Source organism: Rhinolophus ferrumequinum, chromosome 14 (genome assembly GCF_004115265.2).
Source record: "Rhinolophus ferrumequinum isolate MPI-CBG mRhiFer1 chromosome 14, mRhiFer1_v1.p, whole genome shotgun sequence".
NCBI classification, from domain to species: Eukaryota; Metazoa; Chordata; class Mammalia; order Chiroptera; family Rhinolophidae; genus Rhinolophus; species Rhinolophus ferrumequinum.
This window is the reverse complement of record NC_046297.1, coordinates 49729852-49742003: the sequence shown is the minus strand read 5'-3', so window position 1 is coordinate 49742003 and position 12152 is coordinate 49729852. Positions and strand designations below refer to the sequence as shown.

Below are 12152 nucleotides of genomic sequence, written 5' to 3'. Positions count from 1 at the left end.
TTCAACGAACAAATTGCTAAAGTCCAAGTGTGGCCTAGCAAGAAAGCATAGAACCTTTGGGATTCACAGAACCTCTTTGTGGACCTTAAGCAGAACATAGCAGGAGAGACTGGGAGTAGGAGAGAAGATGAGAGAAAAGCTACTTTGGTGGTGTGGGGTTGGAGGACGGAAGTATCTTCTGTGGAAAAAGCATGAAGTACTGCCTGAATTATTTTCCTTAAGTAACGAAAACCTTAAGCCGCTGAGTAAGAGCATCAAATCTTAGCATCTCAAGGGCTGGGAAGAAAATCTATTGCAGCTGGAGGCAAATAAAAATATTTTTTAAAACACCATCTTTGTGCTTGGGGAAGGGCCAGAAAATCATCGTAGGCCCAGACTATTAGAAGTTTCCTACCACTGGAGGAGGGGCAGTATCACTGAAAAGGTACAAACCCTGAAACCTAAGGATACAAGGCCCAAGACTGAGGCTGAAACAAGACTGTAGAGAATACTCTTCCTATATCCCTCCAGCCCACCACCATCAGGCTGGGAAGCACCAAACAACGCAACAGCAGTCTCCCATGAGAGAAGGAGTAAGAGCATAGACTTCTCTCTGAGATGTAGATGCATAGTGAAGACCTAAAGCTGGGGTGGGAAACAGTACAGTTGAGGAAAATCTTCCAGCAATCCAGTCCCCACCAGAGCACAAGGTAACACTAGAGGAATTCGAAGCTAGTGATGCACTGAAGGTAACCAGCCATAGCAACAACAGAACTCAAGCTCAGATCAGTCCTGTCTCAACCTCCCTCTGTCATAACCGCCCACACTAGTAGCCTAGCTGAAGAAGTGTGTCCATTCCCAGGCATAAATACTACCTACCTCAGTCTCTACTGTTTTACATATCCAGTATTCAATCAAAAATTAGAAGACACACAAAAAAGAAGAAAGTAAAAATATCCTGCTGTCAAGAAACAAGGTGAATAATGTAACCAGACTCAGAGATGACCCATATTTTGGAACTATCAAAGAATTTAAAATAACTGTGATTAATATGTTAAAGGCTTTCGTGGGGAACGTAGATAACATACAAGAATAACTGCAGAATTTTAGCAGAGAGAAACTGTAGAAGTTTCAAATGAAAATGTTAGAAAACAAAACAAACATCAACAAGAGAAGAGAATGCCTTCTACAAAAAAATTAGTACACTCTGTACATCTGTAGAAAATAAATTAGTTACCTTGAAGATAGGTTAGTAAAAATTAATAGAACTAAAAGCAAAGTGAAAGTGAGGGAAGAATTAAAAAGCAAAATGAGAGCATCCAAGAGCTGTGGAGCAATGTCAAACAGTCTAACATAGGCACATCTATTTGGAATCCCAGAAGGGTCATATGACATTCACCAAAATAGACCATATTCTGGGCCATAAAATAAACCTCAACAAATTTGAAAGAATAAGAATCATAAATAGAATGTTCTCTGAACATAACAGAATTAAATTAGAAATTAATAATGGAAATCCACAAATATTTGGAAATTAACATATTTCTGAATAACCCATGAGTCATAGTGGAACTCACAAGGGAAGTTAGGAAATATTTTGACTAAATGAAAATGCAACATAGGGCATGCAGCTAAAGCAATGCTAAGAGGGAAATGTATAGCATTTTATGTTATATTGGAAAAGAACAAAAGTCCAAAAGTCTCAATTTAACATTATAGTTTAAGCTTCCACCTTAAACTAGGAAAAGAACAACAAACCAAATTTAAAGCAAGCAAGAGGAAGGAAACTATAAAGAAGAACAGATATCAGTGAAATTGAAAACCAGAAATAATAAAACCAATTAAACAAAAAGCTGATCCTTTGAAAGATTAAGACTGTTAAGTTTCTAGCCATAATAACCAAGGACAAAAGAAGACATAAATTACCAATATCAGGAATAGAAATGGGCATGTTCATATAGGTCTAAAAGACTCTAAGGTGTATGTAATAATGGAATATTATGAACAGTTATTTTCATATATTTGACAATTTAGTGAAGCAAATTCCTTGAAAGACAAACATTACCATAGTTCACTCAAGAAATAGATGACCTTAATAGTCCTCTATCTGTTAAAGAGATTGAATTTATTATTACAAAACCTTCTGACAAAGAAATCTCCAGATCTAGATTGCTTCACTGGTGTTTTCTACCAAATGAAGAAACAATACCAATCCTATACAAACTGTTCCAGAAAATAGAAACACCTCCCACATGACAAAAAGAAAATGGCGGGGGGGGGAGGGTAGGGGCGCAGAAACCAATATCCCAGTATCCTTTATCCCTCATAAAGATAGACACAAAAATCCTCAGTAAAATATTAATAAATCAAATCCAGCAATAAGTAAAAAGGATAATATATCATAACCAAATACAGTTTATCCTGGGAATTCAAAATAGATTCAACATTCAGGTATTAATCAATGTAATTCAACATATCAGCATACTAAAGAAAAATATTTGCATTCTAGAAGATGCAGAAAAATAATTTGACAAAATTTAGCATACATTTATGATAAAAATGCTCAGCAAACTAGAAATTGAAGGTAACTCTCTCCTCACGAAACCTAGCGTTAACATCGTACTTCATGGGACTAAAAAACTGAAGGTGTTTTCCCTCCTTACTGCTAGTCAGCATCATGCTGGAAATCCTAGCTAGTGAGGTAAGAAAAAGGGGTGAAATGCATAAATAATTATCAAGAGATTCCAATACTACCACAAGAAGAATGAAAACAAACACTTTTTTGATGTTACCGTAAAAGCAGTGCTTCTATGCAGTTCCTATGAGCTTATTTTCCTTTCGTGGCTGTTGACCAACCTAAGAAGTGGCAAGCATCTTATAGTCACATAATCATTTTATTTAGCTGTATAGTTTTTTCAAATGAAACATACAGAATTTATTAAATAAAACGGATATCACACAGTCTCTTACTACATATAGAAAGAAAGGAATTCTTAATTTATCTTATTTAAGGGACTGTGTCTCACAGTTAATTATCATCGGACTAGTTTATTATTATTTGCTTTTTAAACTTCCAGAAACTTGGTTTTGAGTATATTTAAAGCATCTGTTCTTCTTATTTGAAGAATAACTTGTTCACTGTTTGGAGAGCAGGCCACAAACTTTACTGAAACATATGCATTACAGGAAAGTTGAAAGCAAGGGGCATACACTTGAAACTACAAATAAAATAGAATTTGATAAGATGACAAACAAAATAATGAATTTTGCATTTATTTTTGAAATGGTGCAACAGTTTAGAAATTGGTCTGTAAATTAAATATGCTAGGATTAGGATAGAGTAAGAGTATGTTAATTGTTTTTTTATAGCTGTTCACACATTTTCTAGACATAAAATTATATAAGTGCTGTATGAGCTAAATGAGGATCACACCAAAATTGTTATGCTTTTCCTCATTAATGTTGCGTATCTCTATTTGTTTTATTTGGAATGCCAGTAATAGTCAAGGCAGAATGTATAGAAGATGCTTACAGTGGTAATAATGGATTTGCATTTTTTCAGGTCTTTCTAAGTGCCAAGCACTGTACAGTGCTTGAAATATATTGTTAGCATAACAACTGTGAAGTAAGTACTATTATTATCGTCGTATTTATAGGAAAATAAAGAGGGGCTAAGTATCCTACCCAAAGTCATAGCCCTCACCCTCAAAGAACTATAAAGAGAATGAGAGATAAGTTCTCTAGAGGTATAAATAAACTATTGTGATACATTATTTCTTTTTATTAGCATTGGCAAAAGCTGCTTGGAGGAGAAAGTGCCATTTGAGTATGGCATAAAGCATATAATGGGCAGGATTTGCAGCAAGCAGAAAAAGCATGACAGACAAAAGAAGTGGGAAAGTAGAGGAGGCAGTTTCGTAAACTGTGATCTAGTTTTGCTATGTAGTAGGTTTTGAAGAGAGTAATAGTAGCTAGTATTAGAAAGATATGTTGGGGTCAGTTTTTGAGATGCCTTCAGAAACGCCATTCAAGTCAGTTTGGACATTTTTCTTTAAACATTGGAAAGCCATGGGGAAATATTATTGAGAAAGTAAGATTTTTCTGAGGTGAGAACTAAAAGGCACAGAGAACTGCGTACGTGGTTAAATGTGGAAGGTGCTCAGATATTTCTTTAATAACTTAATCATAAGGTTTTTTGGGTTTTTTTTTTTTTTGCTTTACAAAATCCTCAGCCAATTATTCTAACTGTAAGATAGAGTAAAATATTCCCAACTCTTAGGATAGATTACCTTTGTTGGAAATATTTTTAAATAATGATTTTCTACATAAAGTTTTCTTTCAAAAAATATTTCTCTAGAATATGGAAACAAGAAGACAAACTTCTGGTCCTCAAAATAGTCTTGTGAGAAAGGTGGTGTATTTGCCTCCTGTTGCTGCTGTAACAAATTACTACAAACTTAGTGACTTAAACAACACATATTTATTCTCAAATTCTAGAGGATGTGTGTCCTTAAGTTCTGGAGGACAGAAGTCCCTAAAATAGGTCTTTGGGGCCACATTCCTTCTGGAGGCTCTAGGGGAGAAGCCATTTTCTTGCCTTGTCCAGCTCCAGGAGCCTGCCTGCATTCCTTGGCTGGTGGCCTCAGCCTCCAGCTTCGAAGCCAACAACATGGTTTCTTCCAGTCTGTCTCTGCTGTTCCTCTGGTTTTGCTGTCATGTCACCTTCTGTGTATGTGACACTCCTGCCTCCCTCTCATAAGAGCCCTTATTAATACATTGGGCCCACCCAGATAATCCAGGATTATTTCTCCAGCTCAAGATCCTTAACTTAGTCACATCTACAAAGTCCCCTTCGCCATTAAGGGAACGTATTCACAGGTTCCAGGGGATTAAGATGTGCGGCACATTCTTCAGCCTACCACAGGTGGTACACATGCCTATTAATGATATAACATAGTATGATAAATAATTTGTTAGGAATAATATGCATGGTGTTGGGGGTTCTCAGAGTTCAAGCAGCTCATATAACCACGAGAATATGGGAAGCTTCTGGCACAGCAGATGGTTGAACTGAATCTTGGAGGGGAGGTAGGAGTCCATCAGGCAAGAAAGGGCAGCAAGAAGCTACGCAGGATGCTGTGTCACAGGTTTCGCAGAAGCACACTGTATGATGTCAGATTGCTGTGTCTGTAGTTAATTGTACTTTGACTCCACTGTAATGGAGGTATGCGTGAGGTAAGTGGAAGCCGGGAGAGAAGGAACATCTGGGTCGAAGTAAGGGGCCCACAGTAGAGACCTGCATCCCAGTACAGTTATTCTCATGGCTGATCGCCCTTGGTGGTCAGCCTTTCACCTGGTGATTCAGGACCCTCTGTTGTTGTCTGACTGTTCTCCATTCACATATGAGAGTATTAGAGGTCAGTCAGTTTCACTATTAACGCCCAATACATTCTTAAGGCACTTGGCTCATGAAAGGAAATGTTTTTTATGAAAATGTTATTTCAACCTGTATTTGTATTTCAGTTACCTTTTTCTTCTGTGAAAGCCGTTGGTAAACAAGTGAAAATAGCAGAGGAAGAGTACAGGAAGAGAGCTGAAGCAGTGTTGGGTCCATCAAACTTACTATAAAAAGCTCGTTAGTTGGTGATTTTGAAAATAAACCTCGCTCAGCCAATGATTACCTAGATAAGGGAGAAAAGAAACAGTCTGTGACCATTGCTTGCTAGCCTGACCCTTTCTGTAGAAAAAAGCACCTGCCCCATCCAAGACCCTATCCCTGGGCATTGCTGGGGCAACAGGAATTGGGTTGCTCTCTCGCTGGTTTCTCCTGGGACCAGTGCACAGCTACACCAATCATTCTTGCTGGAGAGCCCACTTCACCGCTTTCCCTACTGAATATATTGCTCGGGTCTTCATCTCAAATTTTAACCCATTTTATCCTCCAGTCTACTCTAACACTTATGGAAAAAATGCAGTATTTATCAAGTGCTACACATATTTTATGTTTTCTACATTTGATGTGACTGTTGGTATGTAGGCATTTTTAACTCTGAGAATAACATTTCTAATAAAGAAGAAAATCACTGCAACCTACTTGTATTAAAAATAACTATTTCTGTAGATGGAATCCAGTTATGAAATCATCTCAAGTTGATGATTTTCTATTAAAATGAATTCCTTTAGCTATCATATTGCAATAAAAATTATTAATGTAATAGACATTCTTGAAATTCATATTGTAATTAAACAGTACACCAACGTAAATAATTTGTGGACATATCTGAGTTTGGATTTCAACAGTGTGATTTTTCTGTGTAGCCTAGAATAAATTACTCAAGCTCTCCAAGTATGTTCTTTCATCTATGAAATGAAGATAATAACAGCCTTGTGGCTGCTGAGATTAATATTTACAACTTGCCTGGCATACAGAATGTGCCTATAAATCCTAGTAGCTATCATTGTTCTTGGTAATTATTGTTCTAAGTTAGCATTTGTAAACTTCGTATTTGTATTCTGCAGTTTAAAAAAAATATTCTGCTTATGAAATTGGTGCTTTACCTCATGTTTTAAACTAGTTACTAAGAGTTGAGAAGTAGTACAGTATAGTGGTTAAAAACATAGACCCTGGGTTCAAATCTCAGTTCCAGGACTTACTACCAGGCAGACCTTGGGCAAGTTATGTAAGTGGCCTGTGCATCACTTTCCTTGGCTTTAAAATGGAGGTAACTGCACATTTCTCCAAGGGCGTTATGAAGAGTTAATCCCACTAAGTATATATTTGTAAAAAGAACAGTTGCTAACATAAAGTGTTACGTGTCAGTTTTTCTCATTATTACTTTCAATAATTTCTAGTTGAATAAAATATTGTTTATCACTTTTCATTCCAGGTGAATCTTGGAAGCAATCAGTACCTTTTCTCTGTCATTGTGGATCCTAAAGAAATGCCCTGCTTCTGTCTGCGCCATGATGTTGATGCCCTGCTCTGGCAGCCATATTCCAGCAAACGAGACGATATGTGGGAGCACATCGCAACTTTCAATGCCTTAGGTATAAAGCAAGTTCTTTGACAGCATTGATGATTATGTCAAAAAGTACAGTCATCATTTTTTTTTTAAGTTTATTTCTTTTTTAAAAATTTGAGCTATCCTAACTACATTTGGATTGATTTGTGCTATAATTTGGTTGGTTGTGCCATAGTTGATGAATGTTAGTACTTTTGGAACAGTAGGACTAATCTGTTTTTATGCTTGTAGAGAAGATCAATGCAGAATAGAAAAGTGATTATTTAACCACTTAAATCGTTCTAATCAATCATTTGTTTATTCCAGTTAAGCTATATGGTGTTAGAATATAAGCAAGAAGTTTGACAATACCCTACGTGGAACTTGTAGTCAGGTTTTTTCAGAGTAATCTTCAAAACATCATAGAATTGCTCTCAGATAATGCATACTAAGAGAGATCTTTCATGGGACGTAAGGGCAAAGACCCATTGTAATGAAAACACGTAGGAGAAATGTTGATAAGGAGAAATAAAATTTATTCTGTAAGATAAAAGGGTTTTAAATCTAGGGCTTAATACATTTTAGACTACACAATTGTAGACTTATGCAATAATTGATTTGATGTCAATATATATTAGTATTGTGTGGGAGAAACTTTTTACATGGATTAGCCACCATTGTTGCTTTATGGAAATATTATTTTAAATGGCAGCAGAAATAAAATTGTACATTTGGATGGCTTTATGTGCACAACCCTAATTGTAGAGCTTTGTCAATTATCCCTTAGAGTTTATAATGTAGGCTGTTAAACCGGTTAATTCAGACTCCAAATGGACTTTTATGACCTGAAATCAAGTTTGATTAATTTAACTGTATAATTTCTAATCTCTACTGTAAATTTCTATTTTTTTAATTCTCTATCATTTTTAGTAAGAGGAAACTCTTATAATTTTCATATGGTCAGGTCTTCCAAATCCCCTAGTACAGAAGAATTATGTTATGTGTGAATTTAAGTTAAGTCAACATTACATTAGATACGTAGTCTTGAGATACTATATACGTTATTAATTTTGTCAAGGTTAGTCTCGAGAACTAATTCTAAGCTGCTCAAATAGGTAGCTACATCTTCTTTTTCCTTCCCAAACTCTGCTTAATAATAAAAAAGCAATAATATTAAAAAAGCAATACTTTTTAATACTTAATATTAAAAAAATCTGCCTGTGTTCAGTAGTTCCTTTGCTCATTCATTGTTTCATGAAGACTCAATTTACGTTCGTGTTACATTTTTTATCTCACTTGTTACAGCATTCAGTAACCATGTCCCAATATGAAAATCCTAATTTATGTTTTAGAACACAAATGCTTTTTTTTATCTGTAAAGATAATTTTTAAAAATATAAGATGAATACTTTTTTCAAAGTTTAGTCTTAAAGGGATGTCCTAATGAATATTTTAATATTAGATACTTGAATTTTCTTTCGAGCTTGAGGTGGTCTCAGGGTTCTACTTCTGGGAGCTGAAGTACAACAAAATTCAGTTACAGTGTTGGTTCTGGTATATAAAAGTACCACTTACATTACAGAAATAATGAGAACATATTGTGCATGTTAGTATCTTCTGGAATGGGGCCTGCATTATGAAAACACTGCTGATACAACTGTACAGTGATATACTGTAAACATTTTCCCATTTGTTAGAAAAAGCAAGATTCTATAATGAAACTTCTGTGATTTATGAATCTAATTATTAAATTGGCACTTAAAGATATTCTGGTAGGTTTTTAGTATTTTATATTTTAGACTTTTAGTGTTTTAATTATTCATGGAAATTATATGGTGCTATATTTTACTTTTCTTAAAGAGATGAAACCCTCTCCATTTTATTCCTTAGGAAGTAAAGCTGTATTTTTGCACCAGTTGGGAAAGATTGATTGTAGCTAATCATTAATGGTTTATTGTTGAGTATTTACGGTATGCAGTTTATTTAGGCATTTTAATTTGTAATAAAATTATGAAATATGGAATGTTAAATCACAATTTTCTCCTTCTGTTTAATATATAATTTTTCTTTTGTTTGTTTCATATTTCTCGGCAGGCTATGTCCAAGCATCAAAGAGAGACAAAAAATTTTTTGCCTGTTCTCCAAATTACTCCTATGCGGCCCTCTGTGAGTGCCTTCGTCGAGTATTCATCTACCGCCAGCCCACTCCCATGTCCACTGTACTTTACAACAGAAAGGAAGGCAGGCAAGTAGGGCAGGTTGCTAAGCAGCAAGTAGCAAGCCTAGAAACCAATGATCCTATTTTAGGCTTTCAAGCAACAAATGAGAGATTATTTGTTCTGACTACCAAAAACCTCTTTTTAATAAAAGTAAAAACAGAGAATTAGTTACTTGAACATGTTGACTTCTCTGTACTGGGAAGTGTCAGTGGTAGCTGGAAGGCTGGGCAGTTATGCCATTACTTGTTAAGTTTTAAATGTGTTAAATAAAACTATCTTGTATTAATTTTTTATTTTTTAAGGGATTCTGGAAATATATTCAAGAGATTGTAATTCTATAAAAGCTATGACATGAAGCTGAAAATTTAGAGAAAATTGGCTTCTGTAAAAAAAAAGTATTAGCAAGTGTAATTATTTTCTAAAAATAGGCTATAATCTCATCTTTTATATGGAAAATATACAATTCATTGTTTAAAAAGAAAATTATTTATCGTGTACTCTATGTTCATTGATACAGTTTCTACATTCTGTACCTCTAGAATGTATAGGATAACAGTTAAAATGTTGATTCTTGTAAATACTTAAGTGAACTGAATAGTTGAGGTAGAGGGGAAAATATAGCAGGAGTACAACAGGTCTCATATTGTTAAAGTTTGCTGAGAGACCTTAAGTGTTTTTTCAAATTAAGTATAGTTTATTTAATTTTTATCCATTTGCTCTTCCATAGACATAGACAAAGAGACGATACGGTTCTACAAACTGTAGCTCTTACCATTGCTGCATAATGAACCACCCCAAGACTCAGTGGTTTAAAACAAGGATGTTTTATAATTTTTCATGATCCAATGATTTGACTGTCTCTGTTCTACATGGCCTTTCATCCTCCAGTAGACTAGACTGCTTCTTCCCATGAGAGAGAGAGAGCATTCCAAGAGGGCAAACCCTAATAGATAAGACCTTATTAATCCTGAACTTGCATCATATTTGGTCATCTTCCATTCAACAAAGTAAGTCACATGGTCAAGTCTAGAGTCAGTGTGAGGAGGGATACATAAGGATATAGATAGCAGGAGATATGATTGGGGTTTATTAATGTAACAGTCTACCACACAAATTATAATTTGTCCTTATAGTTCTCGTTATATTTCTACAGTTAAGAAAAAAATTCTGTTTATGCATTAAATTTATTTTTGCCATGAATAGTTCCTCATATTATTTCCTTGGATTTCTTGTGGTGTGCATTTACCCAGAAAATTGTTTACTTTTTATACCATTTTTAGGTATTCCTTACATAAACTTCAAGTTGAATTTATATTTTACTAGGGGAGTTGAGACCTTAATATAAGAGACAGAAAATTAAGAAAAAAGAGATACAAGACAGAAAATACTTGTTCCTAACATATCTCTTGCCTATCTTTGCAAGTGTTTGGCTGAATTAAATTTTAGTGAAAGAAGGTAAAAACAAGTTTAAGAGATAGGAAAAGAGAAAAAACGGTGAGAATTATCTGCGTGTTCTAATTAAATTTTAGTGAAAGAAGGTAAAAACCAGTTTAAGAGATAGGAAAAGAGAAAAAACGGTGAGAATTATCTGCGTGTTCTAAGCACTATGTCAGAATGTAATTTCCTAGAGAGAAGTATTGGGATGCTAGATGAGAAGTTAGGAAAAGTCCTGAGAACTGGTAGTGACATTTGAAGTCCTAATAGTACTGTTAGTATTAGGAAAGAGACTAGATATCAAGCATCATGAGGTAATGAATATAGGGGAGACAAATGTATGGGTGAACCAAAACAAAACCATATTTCCAGAACATTTGTAGTGTCACTGTAAAAATTAAACAAAAGACTATTTAAACAATGAACTATTAAAAGACTATGTTATGTAACAGTAGATTTAAATTTTCCTTGAAATTTACCTCACAGGTCATAAATACTCTCTTAGGGAATATAAGAAAAATGCAGATTAATGTGGCTACTTAATTAACAATATGGCGATGTATATAAGCAAATTTCCATATAGTAGTCAATTTTTTCTTTGTACATGTGATTTTTAATATGATTAATGTTGAATTGAAAACTATTAGGATAATTAGGCCTAAATATTGTTGCATATTGACCTATGTATGTTAAAAGAGTAATAGGTCTAAAGCAGTGATTCCAGGACGTGTTTTATAAAATGTTTCAAGGATTCCACAAACATTTAACTCAGCTTAAACAGTGTTCTAAACTTTTCATAATAAACACATTTAAATGAGGTGTATACTACAAGTGCTATGAATGCAGTACCCTGTATTTTTCTTGATTTTGATCATAAATTATAAGTGGTAATTTATGATAGTAATAAAGTAGTACTTTGTGTTTTTCATATTAGAGTCATTTAACAATATTAATTATTTTAACATATTTAGTAAACATCAACTACATACCATAACATGATGTTTTCATTGTTAAAGATAATTCAGTGCCAAGATGAAGAGACACAGAGTTTATATTCTCCTGATTTCCAAGTAAAATTTCCCTTGGGTGAAAAAAAAAAATAGGAGGGGTGTAAGTGGAGTGGTTGTTCTATTAGAAAGATTAACCAAGGATGGAACCCATGTAATATCAGGCAAAAGAGTTGCTAATGGAAAGAGTCAGAAACAAGAGAGTTCCAGAAACTAACCACAGAAATAAAAAATATCGTATGAAACTACTATGAACAATTGTCTACCAACAAATTTGACAACATAGAAGAAATGAATAAATCCTTAGAAATATACAACCTTCCAAAATTGAATCATGAAGGAATAGAAAATATGAACGGACCAATTACTAGTAAGGAGATTGAATCAATAATCGAAACTTCCCAAGAAATAAAATCCAGGACCAGAGAGCTTCACAAGTGAATGCTACCAAACATTTAAAGAATTAATACCAACCTTTCTCAAACTCTTCCAAAAAATAGAAAAGGAGAGGG

At 34.4% G+C, this 12152-nt stretch overlaps 1 protein-coding gene across 1 annotated transcript in view; it reads left to right on the top strand.

The window, feature by feature from the left end:
* Positions 1–10711, top strand: part of NUDCD1 (NudC domain containing 1) — a 59490-nt gene extending 48779 nt beyond the window's left edge. Inside the window, 2 exon segments of the mRNA XM_033126748.1 lie at positions 6867–7026; positions 9075–10711. Of these exon segments, the coding sequence (XP_032982639.1) occupies positions 6867–7026; positions 9075–9367 (453 nt within the window). The 3' untranslated portion in view covers positions 9368–10711.
* Positions 10712–12152: the final 1441 nt, after the last annotated feature.